This window comes from Vigna angularis, chromosome 1, assembly GCF_016808095.1.
Source record: "Vigna angularis cultivar LongXiaoDou No.4 chromosome 1, ASM1680809v1, whole genome shotgun sequence".
Taxonomy (NCBI): domain Eukaryota; kingdom Viridiplantae; phylum Streptophyta; class Magnoliopsida; order Fabales; family Fabaceae; genus Vigna; species Vigna angularis.
Window position 1 is genome coordinate 43,942,654 of NC_068970.1, and position 18,859 is coordinate 43,961,512.

The window sequence follows — 18,859 nt, forward strand, 5'->3', positions numbered from 1 at the left end:
AGAACCAGCAAAACTCATGGGTCAAAAAGTCTCTTTTTAAAAAAAACTTACGGAACCAAAATATTCACAAAAATGTTCATTTTGAATACAAGAAAAAATATAATTAATTCTTAATTTGTCATAAATCTAAGTGCTTTTAATTTGTGAAAGAACTATATACAAACATTTCAATCAAACTAACATAGACTTTGTAAGATGTTTCAATAAACTTGATTGTTTCTTTATATAGTTTTCCTTGACTGGTAATACATATTTAGTTTTCCTTGACTAGTTAAACATATTTGTAAAGTATATGAAATAATAATTTAATTTTGTTGTGCGAAAAATTCATCTAAATCTAAATAAAAAATAAATAAGACATCTTTTTTTATTATATGTTGCTTATTTCTCTCAAATAATCAATATACATATATAATAAACATATATTTAGTAATTATAAAAATCTTTAGTGTGAATTTTATTAAAATTAATTCAATATTCTCACATTTTGGCTAGACTTTCTTTTTTCTTTAGTTAATTTATTATTATTCCTTATTTGTATTTTGAGCTTAACCCATATTTCTTTTATTATAAATAGAGTATCCTATGTGTATATTCAACACAAGAGAGATTAATCTTATAATATTAAAGTTTAGGTTAGAGTTAGGTTAAAGTTTATCCTATCGAAATTTGTTAGGCATATCATTCAACCCACTATTGGGTCACTATCAGACCACCCACTAATGTATAGTCTCATGCTCGAGATGTATATACCTTGGCCTGAAGGAGGTGTTGGAAGTCCCACATCGACTAGAGATAAGGTCAATTTATAGTATAACAAACACATTTTGTGGGATGGAGTTAGGCTTAAAGTCCACTTCTTAATATGGTATTTAGAGCTTGGTTCTTTTGAGAAAAAAAAAATTGTCTCTGCCACTACACCTGTCGTTGCCAACAGTGGCGTCGTTTACTATTGTCGGCAACACCATCGTCTACCGCTGTCACTACAAGAGTTCTAGTTTCGACCGATGATAACACGATTTTTATTCTTTTGGTCAAGCGACCACCGTGTCATCAATGATGCCTTCATCGGAGCTCTTACACGTTCTCAACACCTATTGAAGTTGCAGATTTGCTCTATTTTCTATCATGTGTGGTGGCATGTCTTGTGTCCTCTGAAGCAGTGATTCAGAGCGTCGAAGTCATTGTTTTTCCTTTTTCAAGTTCGTTGTGTGTGGTTGCATGTCCCGTCTCCTCTCAGGCACCTATCAGAGTGTCGAGGTTGCTCCTTTTTCTCTTTCAAGTGCCTTGATTGGAGAATATTTGATTTTTAAGGTTTCTCTTTCCTGTTTAACAATTGTTTCTTTCGTTATTGTCTCTTCTGAACTCCCTTCTATTACCATTGCATTTGACCCGTCCAGATATGTTTTTTCTCCTATGGTAAAGATGTTTTTTGTTAGTTTATTTATAGCCGTTGTGACTCTTCAACAATGACTTCTTTATCCACTCGATGTTAACAATGCATTCCTCAATGACGATTTGCAAGAAAAGATTTATATACAGTAACCTCCCAAATTTGTTGCTCAGAGGGAGTCTTCTGGGTTGATATTTTATCTTGTATGTCGTCTTTGCAAATCATTAACAATTTGGTGTCACTCGAGTGCAAAAACAGATATTTTCACTAAGTCTTTATTAATTATATTAGTAACAAGCTCGTAAGCTCGATACATATGAACTTGAGGGACAGTGTTAAATATATTATATTTATCTTATCTTTATTTTTTATCTTTAGTTAGTTTGTTATTATTCGTTATTTGTATTTTGGACTTGGCCCATATTTATTCTATTATAAATAGAGTACCTCATGTGTATATTCAACATAAGGGAAATTAATCTCATACATAATTTTCATTGTATTCAACAATCGCAATGTACTAAGTACTACTTTATTAAATGCTACAAGTTTTCCTTTCTAAGAAATTGATAAATTTAATAAATAGATTATAGTTAGTAACTATATTAAACTATATATTTTATATTTTATTTAATAACATAATAATAAGTTTGATATAAAAATATTGATTTAAATATAATAAAATTACAACTTGTTAGACTATCTCATAAAATATATAATTTTATACGTATACATAAATGATATTGTTTTTAAGAGTTAATTAAAGTCTTAGAGTAGATAAGGAAATAAACTTTTCTAGAAGAACCTTCATAATTGATGTATTTCCAAAATGGTTATAGTGGATTATCTTGTTTCTTTAGGAAGTGATATATTTTAAGATAATTATTGTTAAAATCAATAAACATGTCATCTATAATTTGTGATTAATTACAATTGGTATGAATTTTAATATGATAAATGTTAAAGTCAATAAATATTGTATGTAATCAAAGACCCTTCGGCTTTGTCAACAATGATCTCTTCTTAGGACAATTAATTACACAACACATCTTACATGCCGACTACCAAGGACTAGACAAATCCTAGTGAAGGTTAATAACGAACTTACAAAAGCTTACCACTATTTAGTAGAGGCTAGAAGTCGGTTTTTACCTAGTAAAGCTTATTATTTGTCTACTAATGGCTAAGTACTATATGTTAAAGGTTATAGCTGTCTATCGAAAATCGAGAACTACTTGCCAAAGGTAAACATCTGCCAAAGGGTAAGTACAATGCATAACATGTTGAGTACCACATACTCCCTACCAAAGATCAAGCACTCTGATGATGGACGTGTGTCTTTTACCATGAACTAAGTGTTACCAACTATTATTTGATGTTGCCTACAAATATCAAATTACCATTTGCCGAGAGCTATATGCTTTCTATCGTTATTTTGTGTCATTTGTCAAAGATATTAATGAACCATGTACTAAATAACATAACTAAACTAACTAACCATCATCGTATGTAAAATGTGTCATTGGACCACTAGACCACTAGGCCCACACCTAGGCCCATTCAAACAAAGGTCCACAAGAATTAAAATATTGCTATAAATACAACAATAATCAGGTTTTGACTTAATTTTACGCATTAATTGCCATTTTGATTGTTCTCTTATTCTGAGAGCTAACTTGAACATTGAAGAATCTTCTGTAGTTATAATATTCGTTCTCCTTGTGGAGGACGAGTACCGAGAGGAGGAAGAGAAAATTATTAACAAAGTGAAGGTTAAAGAAGTTCCTGAAGTTGAAATCTCTTTATAGGGTACCTCTTTCGCTTTGTAAGTACAATTGAAGCTCATTATGGATACCTTTAATCAACATCAACAATATTTGTAATATCATACGCTCCCGCATAACAACAAAAGTTATATAATTATCACACAACACAAACAAACAAGAAAGAGTGAGCTAATAGAAACAATATTAGATAACATACAATAATCATACTCACTCACTTTACACAAAACATTCATTTCAATAACTGAGTTAACTCCATTAACATGTCACAAGATCAATGTCACCTCAACCAAAACCAAACCAAAGTCACACCATATCAAAGTGATTCCAAACCACGTGTCATTCTCTCACAGTTTACTTTACACAACCTATTTACTAAAACAGGACGATTCATGTCGTCATATTATCACTACAAGGACTTGTCTTCCTTGCTTCTTAACGAACTTGATATATGATTTTTTTATTAATTTTAAAATACTAGGATATTAAATGTATTATGAGAAAAAAAATTTAACTTATATTAATTTTCACTCATAGAGTTTTATCGCTTAGTATTATGTATTCTATGTAAATAGGTTTAAAAATAGATAATACAATGCAGGATTAACCTGAAAATAAAGTTTTAGATAAAATTGACAGTTTATTTGAATCTATATATAATCTTTTGATCAATCAATAGTATAATACTTACTCCTATTATTTAGATATCTTTTTATTGTAAATTTTGTTATCCATATATCTTTGATGTGTTATGTCCATGTCCTCTTGTTATATTTATTATATATTTATATATTACTTATCCATAAAAGAACATTTTAATCATTTTAGGTGTGCTTTGGAAACCTTAAACAAAAATGTTTATTAGAAAACCCAAGTTTTTTCGTGAATAGCATTATTCTTAGGATTTGAGAAGGGTTAATGCAAATAAGGCAACGTCCACCAAAAATCCTACTACACTCACGAAAGTAAGAAGTTTTCATAGATTTACAAATTTCTGTAGAATGTTTGTATGAGACTTTAAATTATTGAAAAAGATGTTGAGTTTAAATGGGGGTTTGGAACAATATAATATTTTCATACAGTGTATTTATTCTCATTTGAGGTTTAACTACTTTGATTAATTATATTGACTAAATGGATTTTTTTTATGTGAATCATTAAATTAAGATGAAAACAATTTCATTTTTCCACGTGTTATTACAGTTATAAATTTTCGTACGAGAAGCTCTTAATAATATCATTAGTAAAATTTGATTAGTCTTGGCACATCATATTTTGATATATAAATTATTTTAATTAAGTGATGATGTGAAAGTAAAATTTATCAATATTCTACCATGTCTAGTTACAATTAAATTTTTTGATAACTTTTAATTAAAAGTCTTTATTATAAGTAAACATTTTCTAGCATCTAAAAATAGCTACTATGCCTCAATTATAAACGTATAACATATTCCGCAACAAAAGGCAATTGATTAATTGCATAGCACAACATCACACTAACATGAGTGCTATTCTCACCTTTTTTTATTGATTGTAACATATAACACATATTAAAGAGTGATCTTCTTTAACGATTTAATGATATATTTTATTTGTAATTTCATGTAACATTCCAAAAATATAACAAATATATATTATGGTAGTCTACAATTTTGATATAAGAGAACAGTTAGGAGTCAAACTTGCAGCTAAGTCTTAATAATTACAGTCATCTCAAAAATGACTATAATTTAAGACTTTAAACACCCATGAGAGTATTTCAAGATAGAATAACTTAACTAAGAAATCCTAAACAAACTAAGCTGCAGCATCATCACCATCCAAGGCCTGCTCCAGGGGTACTTCATCCACCTCTGCTCACATCCAAGTGGATGATCATTGCAACAGAAACACGACACAAACAACAGACAAACACAAGAAGAAGGGTGAGCTAGATATACAAAAATCATGTTATACAGTCACACACACAGCATGCATAGTTCACTCAAAACATGGTAAATGACATTACAAGACTTGTTGCATTATAAACCGACTCGTCCGGACTAGAATGATTGCCGAGCTATGGCGGGTTATGCACTCATGGTGGCCTCTACTACTTTGCAAAGCCATTGCCAATGGGTTTCACCCTACCACACTCACAATGTTAGTCTGTTATCACTCACCTTGGGTCGTACTGGAAGCACCCAAGACTAGGACCTCCTGCTACTCCTCACCACATGGATCAATTCTCTCTACTTGAGAATGAAAGACCATTGGAGCGTCAGGAAAACCCCCAAGACTGAACTACCATGCAAATCATTCTAAACATTCAGGGCACCACCATGAATCTTCTCCTTGAAGATCATGGAATTACGTCCAATAACATAGGGCACCACCATGTAACCTCCCTTTGAGATCCATGGAATTACGTCCATAACATAGGGCACCACCATGTGACCTCCCTTTGAGATCCATGGAATTACGTCCATCAACCATACTAGTACAAGCACATACTTTTAACCACCAAACATGTTTCACATACTCGCATACTTGTAATATAATCACATTATCACATCATACTATGCATTGCAATCATCCCACACACTTAATTCAACCCAAAACAAGAGCAAAAGAGGCTGGAACCGAACACTATGAGCTTTGGCCGAGCACTTAGGGCTTTGGCCGAACGATATGATTTTGGCCGAGCACTGAGAGCTTTGGCCGAACGCTACAAGATTTGGCCGAGCACTTAGGGCTTTGGCCGAACGGTATGACTTTGGCCGAGCATTAAGAGCTTTGGCCGAACGCTACAAGATTTGACCGAGCACTTAGGGCTTTGGCCGAACGGTATGACTTTGGCCGAGCACTAAGAGCTTTGGCCGAACGCTACAAGATTTGGCCGAACACTATTGAACTTTGACCGAACGCTATTTAGACCACGTACCGCTAAGACCGAACGGTACCAAGACCGAGCACCATCAAGACCGAACGCTACCTATGACCGAATGGTTTGAACTGGTAAGGCTAAAGAGACCGACCACTCAAAGCAGAATAAGGCCGAACGCTAAGTCAGGACATGACCGAACGGTCAGCTATCGCGTTCTGTAGAATTCTACATAATTCTGCAGAATTGCAACCAGACTCTAGAGTACCATTTCTAGCCATTTTTACTAACTTCTAACACCCTTAATTCTTGTTTTATACTTAATTGTACTTATCTAAATGATTCTAAACATTCCTACTACCATTCTAAAGTGATTAAAACTCAAATTCAACTCTAAAACACCAATTGCCACAACTTAGGTACCCAAATCCAATTCTACTACTTTGCACCTATTTTGATCAATTTAGTGATTCAAACAAGTCACAATACAGTGGCTAAGACTGCCTCAACAGCCCAATCATGCTTTAGACCTCAAATGCCCAAAATCACTACCTCACTTCCTCTCAAAGTGACCTAAAAACCACAAAACTCCAAATTTCTATCCAACCAAAAATATACCAGATTTCACACTTAAATCACTTCCAATTGGTCAATTATAGCAATTCAAACCCATCCAAATCAATTCCAAACAGCTCAACACAGTTTCATGGATTTCACGTATCAACACATACATTACAACATACTCAAAACGCAAGATACAACTCCAAACGGTGCACCAATTCAGAATCCAATATACATACATTTCATACAAGCAATTTAAAGAAGTATTCTAGCTCCCCTTACCTCAGAGTTGAACTATCAAGCTCACAGGAACACTGTAACACCCTAATATTTTAAAGGGTATTACTGATAGTAGAGACTAAATTAATTTGATATCTCATATAAACAATCAAACTTTATTTCAATTACTCCAAAGTACAATACCAAACTTACACACTTTAACAATATAGTCTTCACCATTGAAATTTCAACTTATAAGTTTTACACAACATAATCTTCCCAATACAAATTTATTCTTTTTACAAAAATCCCTGAAAGTTTTTCCCCGCATCTCTCTCATCTCTAAGCTTTTTCAACCGCATCTGCAACATTATCTAATCACATATAACATGAGTTATATGATCATAGTACAAACAAATAAGGGTAAGCCAACCATATCATAAAATCATTAAACTTGTAATAAAAATATTATAATCATGTATTTCTGCAATTGATAAAATATCCTTATTCCGATGTCATTAATTCATCATTATCAAAATCATCTTTTCCATTTCCATAAATCTTACAAGTGTACCATGCTTACTCATGAAGCCTTATGGTCAGACCGCTCTCTGCCTGCTTCCTTAAGCCTCACTTATATACTATGTCTTACTTTCTGAAGCCTTATGGTCAGACCCCTCTCTGCCTGCTTCTATATAACTTACGAATCATACGTTTATGTCAAAGCCTTATGGTCAGACCACTTTCTGCCTGCTTTCATAAACCTCAGGTGTTACGTTGCTCATACCAAACTCTCATGGTATAACTCGAACATACTACTCCCGGTAGTAAACATCATTTCATAAGTAATGATTTCTCATATCCACTCCAACATTTCATAAAACCAACAATTCATACCCTCTTATCCACCTAACTCAATCATGTTCATTCTTTAATCATGAATTCATAATAACCCGTTTTGGTATCAATAAATTAAACATATTGCCATATATCATGCTTCATATTATAAACTCATTTTGCCCATAACGAGTATAACTCAACATATTTTCACCAAACAAAGATCATGGATCAACCAAAATATATCAACATATCGTAGGAACTACATATTAAAGTCTGGGCTCAATGTAATGATAAATAAAATATATATGAAATTTTTACCATGATAATATTATGCATCTACAATCAACTTGTTTTATTTTATTTTCATCCTAGTAGAGATTTTTCTTTACCCCAATTGGTCACCGGAGAGGACCCAGATGTCTGAACGCATCAAACTCACCTTCAACGCCAGCACATATGACTAGTCACAACTGACTGGACCAGGCCAGGGCTGCTCTATGATCAGGGATGTGCCAACTCAGGTTTTTAAGGTTCCTCTATCCTACCAACAAAGGGAGGGCCCCAATAATTAATCAATTTATTTATTTAATTTATCTACCTTGTTGTCTTATGCTCTAAATCTAAAATGCCTAATTTTAATATTTTTACTTCCTCTCACAACAACCTCAAACAGTATCTGTATATCTATTTAATACTCATATATAAGCTATTACAGAACCCTTACTCCAGACCTTCCAACAAGATCAATTTCAGCCAACAAACTCATTCAATAAATTCATCACATCACAACATGTACAATTTAACAATTTCAGTTATAACACCCAATATAATAAAAGTCATAAAACAGTTTCGCAAGAGAACACCAGTTCAACATTCGTATATTTATAAATTCATACAAAAATAATTAGTTGCCCTTACCATCAAAATAATATTAATATAAAAATTCAAGGGAAACAAGAAGTTGAATCTGGCAGAGCCGGTTAGACAACTTCTCATCCTTCCACAAAGATGCAATAAAAAGAATAGATAAAACAATAAAATTTCTGGGGAAACAAGAAGTTGAATCTGGCAGAGCCGGTTAGACAACTTCACATCCTTCCAAAAATACAATATAAAGATATAAAAAAACAACAACAAAAGCTTTGGGGAAACAAGAAGTTGAATCTGGCAGAGCCGGTTAGACAACTTCTCGTCCTTCCAAAAATACAATATAAAGATATAAGAAACAACCAAAGTTTTGGGGAAACAAGAAGTTGAATCTGGCAGAGCCGGTTAGACAACTTCTCGTCCTTCCAAAAATACCATATAAAGATATAAGAAACAACCAAAGCTTTGGGGAAACAAGAAGTTGAATCTGGCAGAGCCGGTTAGACAACTTCTCGTCCTTCCAAAAATACAAAAGAAACAAATAAATGTTCTCATTCAAAATTCAAGACCATACAGCAACAAAATACTACATATTCAAGATTTAGGATTAGAGAAAAGCAAAGTATAAGAGTGGCTTCCCTTACCTCTATTACAGACTTAATCTCCTCGCTCTCTGAAAACTTCCAGAATATCCCCTTTGCAATTAGAAATTCTTCCAACTCTCTTCTCTCAACATTTTTCTAAGTTCTTTGGTGTAAATTTTCAGCCTTCCCCCTTGGCTATTTATAGTAAAAAATTTTACTATTCATTTTTACTATTCATTTGTACTATTCATTTTTTTATTCATTTTACTATTACAAAAATAATTTTTTATTTGCAAATTGGTGAATTCTGATCTCAAAGCTACGTGTAACACTTATCCTTTCCAAAAATAATTTTTTTTACTATTCACTTTTTACTATTCACTTTTTACTATTCACAATTCACAATTTACTATTCACTATTTTTTTTTTTAATAATTTTTTTTTTAATTTTTTTTTTCTAGTATCTAACTTACAAATATTTTCAAGGATCTTACAAACACTCTTTTATGGTGTCTCACACCACGAAAATTCCACCACACCCTATAAACCACCCAAGTGGTGACATCAACAACTCTTAGAGCTTGATTTGACAAAGAGTATGAAAAGGAAACTTCACTGGTGACATGCAACCAGTAACGTTGCATGCCCTAGGCTCAAAGACAGCGAATGAAAAAGGGAAAAACGACTTACCGGTCGGAACGGAGAAAACATTCGGTAGAAATGAGGCTCTCTATGCCGCGAACGCTTGGGTAGCGCCTATCTCGAATTCTTACGGTTCAGAGAGTTGGAAATCTAGAGAGAAGGCAGAGAAAGCTTTAGGGCACAAGAGTTTAGAGAGAGAAAAGAGCTCAGGAAAGTTAGAAATCTGAGGAACCCTTTCTAAGGTATGGTTAGCCTTAGAGTGATGGGCCTATTTGCCCCCATGTAAGGCCTAGTGGCCTAATAATTTATCAGACCCTTACATTCTCCCCAACAATTTAAAATTTTCGTCTTTGAAAATTCGCTTAACAGATAGAGGAACAACCTACTCTCATCACATGCCTCTGTGTTAAAATGCTCTAGTGTTCAATAGTATAGATTGATTTAGCCATTATCCTTAAAACAAATCTGAACTCTTAAACTTCAGTTGTGGAGAATCTTTCTTTCAGCTAACCAATCGCATTGTGTCTGCCACACCGCCAACCTCTCCTCTATCCTTCGCCACTTCTTGTAATTCTCTTCTAAAACATCTATTAGTCTTGACTTCAAATCAACTCGTGACTGTACTCGTTTACCTCCTCTTGCTTCTTTTAAGAACCATCATACCACTGACTTGATCACTACCACTTCTGATTAATCCACCAGCTGTTATGCTTTTGATCATCTTCAACCATACCCATTCTGAAGACTTCACATTACTTTACTGATTTACACTCTTGAGTAGTATAGTTTCCAACTATATTATCCCATTACCACAGTAAAACTCTTCTCCTTGCAACGACAATACCAATTTAAGCACTCCATTTCCATTACGTTATCTTACTGACCTGAACTCTATTTAATTCTTGGTCCACTAGCCTGAAGTCATACTTAGAGCTGTAACCTCTTCGACTTGAGATCACTAGCTTGATCAGTATCAAGCCAACTTAGGATACATCTCAAACTAGGATTGTCCAAACTGCGTTTTCTCAACCATTTTGAGAAACTCACTAGTTATAGTATTTCAACTATACTAATGAAATTGCTTTACAACTTCACTATAGACCCCTAATCTTCATATTCTTCAACCCACTCTTACTTAATCCTTATCACACCAAGAACCTGAATCTTTCCTCTGTTTAAACTAACAATTGACATTTCCTTACCTGTAGATTGCCACTATAACTCAAAACCATAGCTCAAATAGTCTCCTTCGTCCATTGACCCACTCTTCCCATTCCAAAGTCATTAATACTTTCTCACTTTAAAGTTGACCCTGTAGCTTGCAACCGAAGGCTCACTTATCTTCCCTGCCTGATACATGTTTCTTTCACACCTAAACTCACTTCTGACTCTTGAAGATTACCAAACACTCCCGACTCATGCTCATATAACAACACCAATAATGTTTCAAAGAACTCGTCCCTCACAAACCACCAATCTACAATTTTGAAAGCTCTTCATGCATACCTATTACTGAAAATAACATGCTCACCATCATCCGCTGCGCTACTCTGATCCTTATACTTCCTTACACACCAATTTACTGAAAAGAACACTTCCTTCATGACAACTGTAACCAGAAAATGATCACCCTCGAAGAAACTTTCTCAAAACTTCTATGACCTTACAAAACCCTAAAAACTCTTCCCTTGCATAATAGCCTTGTCATTCCATTTCCTCAACACTGTTTTCTACTCCCCAAAACGACCATGCCCGAAATCACTCCTGATTGTTAAGACTTATACTGGACTGTGCCAACCTGTCCTCTATTTCTCTTCTGCGATTCTTCAACCTTGTAGATCTCCCTATGATTATACTGAGTCCAAATATTATTGCTCTAACTCAACCTCCATCTTCCTCTTGCACTACACAACTTAAACAGGTACCACCCAAAAATTTCTGACACTAGTGTTGCCTAAGACCCCACTCCAAAGTGAATTCCACTTCTCCAAGTTATAAAATCCCATACTTGTTGCAGAACACCAACCAAAACCCTTACACCATAAAGATTTATCTTCTCTTTTCCACATATCCATGCTAACCTCTTTTGATTCTCACACCCCTTTTTCCCCCTTTTTCTTCACTTTCTAATTTGATCCAAAATTGATATATAAGGTCTGATTAGTTTTAGAGTGATGGACCTATTTGCCTCCAGGCCCAGTGGCCTAATAATTTATCAGACCCTTACATCATTTCTCACTCCACATGACAAATAACTATTCACTCAATAAAATTTATTCAAAACAAAGAACCAACAAAAATAAATAAAATTTAACCAAAAATTAATATTAATCAAATTAATCAATTTTTTTTAAAATTCCCTTTAAATCAAATTAAATACATAAAAAAAAATGTGTCCACGAGAAATCGTGTGTATTAAAATACCTACCACCACCTTTCACTCACCTACCACCCACCCACCCTCCAATGGAGGCTCCCAATTAAAGCTCATGTTCTACTGTTTCAACAATAAAAAAACGTTTTCGGTTTACCATATATGTTTATTTTAACATAAAATATATAAATAAAATTGACTTTTAACCTAAAAAGAGTAACCTGATGTTTAAACCCCAAACAAACAAACCCAACCTTCTTCTTCCTTAGCATTATTCTCTCCGCTCAATCCACTCTGTGTAAACCCTAATTCCACGATGTTGACTTCTGCATCTTCCTCCATCTTCTACTTCATCCCCACTCCAAAGCCCTCACATTCTTCTCGCTTCACCGTTCGGGCTCACTCCAAACCCCCCGCTCTCCCCAACCTCAAAGCCCTCGCTGGCGCCGCAGTCTTCGCCGCCGTCGCCCTCCAATTCCCCTCCGCACGCGCCTCTCCCCCTCCTTCGCCCCCTCTCCAAACCGACTACCGCCACGAAGAATCCCTCACGCCGCTCTCAGACATCCTCGAAACGAACGTCGAGGCCCTCGCCGCTCTCAAGTCCCTCCTCCAGCAGAAGCTCGAGCTCGGCGAGGACGACGAGGCGCGGGCCATCCTCAAGCGCCTAATCGCCGCGCAGCCCGACGTCGTCGACTGGAAGTTCCTCGCAGCGCGCCTCGCCGCCGAGACTGGCGACGCCGATGGTGCTCGCGCGTACTACGAGGAAGTTCTGGCGGCAAACCCGCTCTCGTTCGAGGCGCTGTTCGAGAACGCACTGCTGATGGACCGGTCAGGGGAAGGGGAGGCGGCTATGCGGCGGCTGGAGGAGGCGCTGCGCGTGGCCGAGGAGGACAACAAGAAGAAGGAGGCGAGGGACGTGAGGCTCATCATAGCTCAGATCATGTTTCTTCAGAAGAATGTGGATGAAGCGTTAGGGATTTATGATCAGCTCACGAAAGAGGATTCGAGTGATTTCAGACCTTACTTTTGCAGAGGCATGATTTATAGCTTGCTTGATAGAAACGAGGAGGCAAAGGAGCAGTTTGCAAAGTACAGAGAGTTGAGTCCCAAGAAATTTGAGGTGGATGGGTATTTGAGAACCCCTTTGTCAAGGATGAAGCTGTTTAGCACCGATGAGAGCTGAAAATTGGTCGGTGACAGTCATAATAATAGTAGCAATAAATTTGCGGCAACTGGAATAATAAGGATGGTAAACTGAGTTGGATTCTTTTGTTTTAGCTATGCTGTATTGCTTGCTATACCACGGTTGAATGATGGGTGGGTGTAAAGCCTTCTATTTTTAGAGTAAATCAAAGAGAAATAAGGATTCTTATTATTGAATTCGGTTGCTGTTGGAACTGATGAACTTGACCAAGCTTTTGGGATTGCTTGGCTGTAACATTAATTTCATATTAGTTCTGCTATGATTGGATTATTGTAGTAGAATCAGCAGCTATTACTGTTTTGTGATATTTAGACTGTTACATATCAAATGTTTCGTTTTGTGTCTCTTGTGGGATGGTTACCTTTATATTGATTTGGTGATTCTGTAAGCTCAAAGGACTAGCTTTGTCCGTCCATCAAAGATTCCAGCCACTATACGAACACTTCAAATTGGATTCCAAACACACATAATGGGTTTGCTTCTATGTTTATAATAAGAGTGAGTGACAACTGTTAGGTTATTATTTTAACTCTTGAGAATGAGTTTAGAATCAAATCAGTTTATGTTAATCTTGTTTGGAATTTTGCATTCGTTTTCGGATGTTAAAGAATAAAAATGATTCAAGTAGTTTTATTTTGAATGTGATTATGAATGGAAGTGTATTTTGATTTAAAGTGGAATTAAGTAGAAACTTATGTATTCGTGGTTTTTCATGCAGGTTCAGTCAAGCTCGTGTGTAGAAACTTATGTAACACTGGATATAGTGGAAATCACTTCAAACGAAGGAAGGAACTACGCAAAAGGTTAGACTGAAGCTTTTCAAAAGCGACAATGTTATTTCTTTTGAAAAAATGTGTCTTGAAAAAAATTCAGCTATGCAAGCATGCCATTAATAGCTTTTTGTTTTTAGTGGACGTTGGTCAGATTTGCAAGGGCACAAACAATCACACTTTTAAATCATTTCCCATTTTCACGTCAAAACCAGAAATATGCAGTAGCTTTGGAACGAATTTTGGAATGGCCAAATCAAAACATGCGGAAACTGCTTCTGAAGGACATGGTTTGTCACATTTGCGCCAGACACGCATAAACTTGCATATGGGACTTTGATTACTTCAACACGAGACCTTTTGGTTAAGAAATTAAATTAGGAATACTTATATCTATATTTCTTAAAAGATATATGAAAATATACCCATTTCATAGAATTTAAACAAATTTTTAGAAATATGAAAAGTTAACCAAACATTTTACGACTTGTCCGACCGCAGTGAAATATGAAAATTTTCCATGATGATATCTGTTTGAAGTATGAGATCGAGTCTTTACATCAAATTAGTTGGTTTCAACTGTTCACTCACAAATTCAAGTTTTAATAGTTGGTCTGTGAGTATTTGGCAAAAGTATTTAAAGTCAATCCGATTCAAATTTTAAAGATGATAAATTTTTAATTGAAATTGTCTAATAAAGGTATAAACATAATTAAAGATGATTTAATCGTCAAGTAAGATAATTTTAAGTTAATTTGTTTCAATTCAACGTGTAAATCCTATATTGCAAAACCTATTGCTTTCGAAGACTATGGGTGCAAAATCAGATGTCTTGGCTCGCAAGAATTGGATAGAGATTTTGTGGAACGGTTTTTGACCAAACCGCAATGTGCAGTTAAAAGGTCAAAATAACAGACGTTAAATGTCCTTTCTGCACTAGTGGAGGCAAAATTGGTCGCGCTTAGAGCAGAGAACACAACCATGAGTGTTGGGCAGAAGACTGTTGAAGCAGGACACAAGATTGTCCGGGTTGAGCGGACAGAGCAAAATACGACACCTGATGGTTTGTGGTGACCGAATGGAACGAAGGTCAGGGAGAGTAGGACGAAAACTATCCTAGAGGAGAGTATCGTAATGAGCAAAAAGATGGTGGTAAAGGTCGAGAGCACTAACGATTAACTACTGTTTGTTCCTGCCACCTTTGAGGTTCATATTTCTAAGTTGTTTGTCTCACCGTAGTTCAAAATGTACGATGTCACAACTAACCTGGAAGACCACATCAAGACATTTACCAATCGGATAACGTTTCATACTTGGAAGGACGCCATCTGGTGTCGAGCCTTCTCCTTATCTCTAGAAGGGGAAGGGCTAGAGTGGTTCAATTCCTTGCCTCTTAACACAATTAAGAACTTTGAAAGACTTAAGCGCATGTTTGGACAACAATTTGCGGGCAACCAGGCCCAAGACTTGACCGTTTTTGCGTTGGTAAACCCTAAGAAGGAGAAGGAAGAATCATTCAGGGCATTCATGGACCGGTATTAGAAGATCGTATGGCGGGTGAAGGACCTCAACCTTGAACTCGCCTTGCAGTATGTACTCTCTACCCTCAGGCTAGAACTGTTCGTCGATAGCATTTGTCAACGAGCCCTTATGACTATGGAGGAGTTAAGGGAACGGGCGGAGGAGGTTATAAGGGTGGAGGAGATGAAGGAGGTTCATAAGAAGTAGAGACCGGAGGCGGCGGGTGAGAGAAAGGATGGAAAAAAGTCGGGCGGTTTCCTGGAGAAGCAAGGAGTATCTAGACAGAAAGAACCACCTAGGGGGCCCTGTTTTCAACAATACACCCCGTTGAATGCGACCAGGGCTAAAATTTTGCAGGAAGCTCTTAGCATAGAGCTAACTCCCATGCTGAAAAGACGCCCTACATCGCCCGGCGCGGACGACAATAAATGTTGTCTATACCGCAAAAATATGGGTAACACTATGGAGGAGTACGTGACCCTAAGGGATAAGATTGAAGAGTTGATTCGGGCGGGGCAACTGAAAAAATAAGTAAAAATCGATCGCCAGCCAAAGCTATCGGAGCGAAGTCCGAGACGGAGGAGTCTAAACATGAGGGAATACTGTGGACGGTCGCGGTATAACAAAGACGACCGTCCATGAACGGCTACAAGGAGCAGGAGTCGCAACTGGAGCAACAATCGCCCCTTACGCGGGCATATTAATATCATTTCGGGAGGCTTCGCGGGCGGCGGGTCCTCGTCAGTAACCAGGAAGCGTCATGTCAAAGCTCTCTGGACCGTTCATGCTATGGATAGGCCTAAGAAGACCGCCCCTGACCTAGAGCAGGATGATCCTATGGTCATTACGGCGGAGATAACCAGGTATGGGGTGAGCAAGGTGCTTGTAGACAAGGACAACTTTGTCGACATTCTGTATTGGAAGATGTTCCAACAGATGTTGGAAGATCTGATTGTGCCCTAAAACGAGCAAATAGTGGGCTTCGCAGGAAAACAAGTGGATACTTGGGGGTACGTGGAGCTTCGTACCCCCCTCGGGACCGGTCGGGAGAGCGAAGATTAGCGGGGCGTTACTTGTTGGTGGAAGTCAACACATCTTACAACGTGCTACTGAGCACCATGTTTTAACGCTTTCGGCGCTATCGTGTCAACCCCTCATCTAACGATGAAGTACCCCTCGGACAGAGGGACGATCTATATCGTTCGGGAAAAACAAAAGATGGTTCGTAAATGCTACGTCGTTGGCCTAAAGCTCTATCCGCACACGACTTGGAGAAAAGCGAAGCGGTTGGAGGTCGCAATGGCGAATTTAGACCCGCGAACAAACACGGAGGATCGAATGAAACCTTTGGGGGAGGTGCAGTCGGTTGTCATGGGGAAAGACGACTCTCAAGTTACCACAATGGCTAAAGGGCTGGGACAAGGGGCCAAGCGGGAGCTGAGGTCCTTCCTTTGGCGTAACCGCGATCTCTTTGCCTGGATGGCGGTCGACATACTAAGGATCCACCCCTCGGTCATGTCTCACAAGTTGGCGCTTTTTAAGCAAGCGCGTAACACCCCTTACGGAGTACCACTAGAAAATAACAAAATCCAAAATTTTACGCCAGTTTTTTTTTTTAGATTAACATCACGGAACTAAACATCAAAAGTCTAGGCGTCTTACAACATAAGGTTAAAACCTTACAAATATCAAATTCATTATTCAAAAACATAAAATTACTTTAAAACATGATAAATCCCCCATAGTTATTCCCATAACTCTCATCTGGCTACTCCATCTCTGCCTCATCTGCAACGCCATCTACTTCTGTACAAGTACGATCATCGTAGGTGGAACCACAACCACAAAATGAAAGGGTGAGTAACTAAGAATTTAACATAGCATATAATTTCAATATCAAAATATCATAACTTAGATTATCCTAGTCACAACCTTACAATACAACACAATATTCAACTCATAACTTAGATCATCACCACCCAGACTATCAAAGTCACAATATTACAATACATCACAGTATTAAACTCCCGACTGAATCATTTACACGAGCTTCTGTTGTTTCCTTGAATTTTGTCGTACCAAACCTGTTTCGCAAAACAGGGCGATTCGAGCCGTCTTCCATCGCAACTTCAGACCTATCTTCCCGACTGCTCAAGGAATTACGAGAAAAAACTTCGGTTAGACGCACCCACCGAGCACTATACTCACACAAGCCGAAGTCATTGGGCGAGACATCCAACCCTCTCTAGTCCCCGCGCATGAGGAAAGGGTGACACTCGAACCTCAGCCTCCGCAGAGACTCAACACACTATCGTATCGCAATACGAATACCATCGATTCGACAAAAATTATAAGGAAATGACAGAACGCTTGCTCTCACAATTTTACCATCACAACCATCACACTCAAACCTCAGTCTCCGCATAGACTCAACACACTATCGTATCGCAATACGAATACCATCGATTCAACAAAATTCTAGGGAAATGACAGAACGCTTGCTCTCACAATTTTACCATCACAACCATCACCATCATATATAAAGTCAACTAAATTCATTGACTAACAAATAATTAAATAACTTAATTTAATTATTTATCCTACTACTGCACCCCTCTGAAATTACTAATTTCACACTTCCATAAACTAGAACAACATTTCTAGTGCACCCTCACTTTTTAATAAATTCCCAACACCAAAGAAAATACCTAATTTCAATACACCCATTTTTACTCTAAACACACTCCCTTCTACATCTAACTCTTCAAGTAAACCCCAAAACCATTAAATTACATTTTCTCTTACTTCCAAGTAGGTCCTAAATGAAACTACTCTCTCTCTTTCTCTATTTACGTAACCCTTCACTTCTTTCTCTTTCTCTTTTGTTTTCAATACACAAATTTCATTCACTCATCTTTTCTCATAAAACCATGGATCCCACTTCCCACTTTATTTGACTTTTCAAACCAAACAATTTCTTCCTCACACCAAAGTTAGGTAACCACTCTTCTTCACCCAACCACCTTACCTTTTTTTTTCCTTAAATTAAATCCATCAACACTGTCGCAACCGGAATCGCGACGGGACGACGATCCAATAAAAAGAATAGAATATTAGTTTTGAAAAGAGATTTTGGAGTCGCCACCATAGTTTATTCTGGAAAACTACGGAAAAACCATAAAATGATAAGGCATGGTCAAATTGAACCAGATTCTTGGTTCGGGAGTCGGTTAC

The 18,859-nt window shown here is 36.9% G+C and overlaps 2 protein-coding genes across 5 annotated transcripts; both read left to right on the forward strand.

The window, feature by feature from the left end:
* The first annotated feature begins 12,339 nt into the window (after positions 1-12,339).
* LOC108319089 (protein SLOW GREEN 1, chloroplastic) lies at positions 12,340-14,542 on the forward strand. Of its 4 annotated transcripts, none has more exons than XM_052867844.1 (3): positions 12,340-13,379; positions 14,053-14,137; positions 14,320-14,542. In XM_052867844.1, exon 1 carries the CDS (start codon positions 12,447-12,449, stop codon positions 13,311-13,313), a length of 867 nt encoding a protein of 288 aa, XP_052723804.1. In that variant the 5' UTR covers positions 12,340-12,446; the 3' UTR covers positions 13,314-13,379; positions 14,053-14,137; positions 14,320-14,542. The 4 variants fall into 4 exon arrangements, with proteins under 4 accessions (XP_052723804.1, XP_052723802.1, XP_052723801.1 ...); XM_052867842.1 differs by lacking the exon at positions 14,320-14,542 and adding an exon at positions 14,245-14,313 and having other exon boundaries at positions 12,340-13,832; XM_052867841.1 differs by lacking the exon at positions 14,320-14,542 and adding an exon at positions 14,245-14,313.
* Positions 14,543-15,349: 807 nt separating this feature from the next.
* LOC128195044 (uncharacterized) lies at positions 15,350-16,752 on the forward strand. The gene is made up of 3 exons (XM_052872019.1): positions 15,350-15,639; positions 15,715-15,817; positions 16,489-16,752. Exons 1-3 carry the CDS (start codon positions 15,350-15,352, stop codon positions 16,750-16,752), a joined length of 657 nt encoding a protein of 218 aa, XP_052727979.1.
* The last annotated feature ends 2,107 nt before the right edge of the window (positions 16,753-18,859 follow it).

Bases quoted from the DNA above. Each gene is read 5' to 3' on its own strand.
- LOC128195044 (XM_052872019.1), top strand. From the start codon at position 15,350: ATGTACGATGTCACAACTAACCTGGAAGACCACATCAAGACATTTACC. The intron at 15,640-15,714 runs GTATTAGAAGAT...CTCTACCCTCAG, and splicing joins TTCAGGGCATTCATGGACCG to GCTAGAACTGTTCGTCGATA. The intron at 15,818-16,488 runs GTTCATAAGAAG...GGAGATAACCAG, and splicing joins GGGTGGAGGAGATGAAGGAG to GTATGGGGTGAGCAAGGTGC.
- LOC108319089 (XM_052867844.1), top strand. From the start codon at position 12,447: ATGTTGACTTCTGCATCTTCCTCCATCTTCTACTTCATCCCCACTCCA.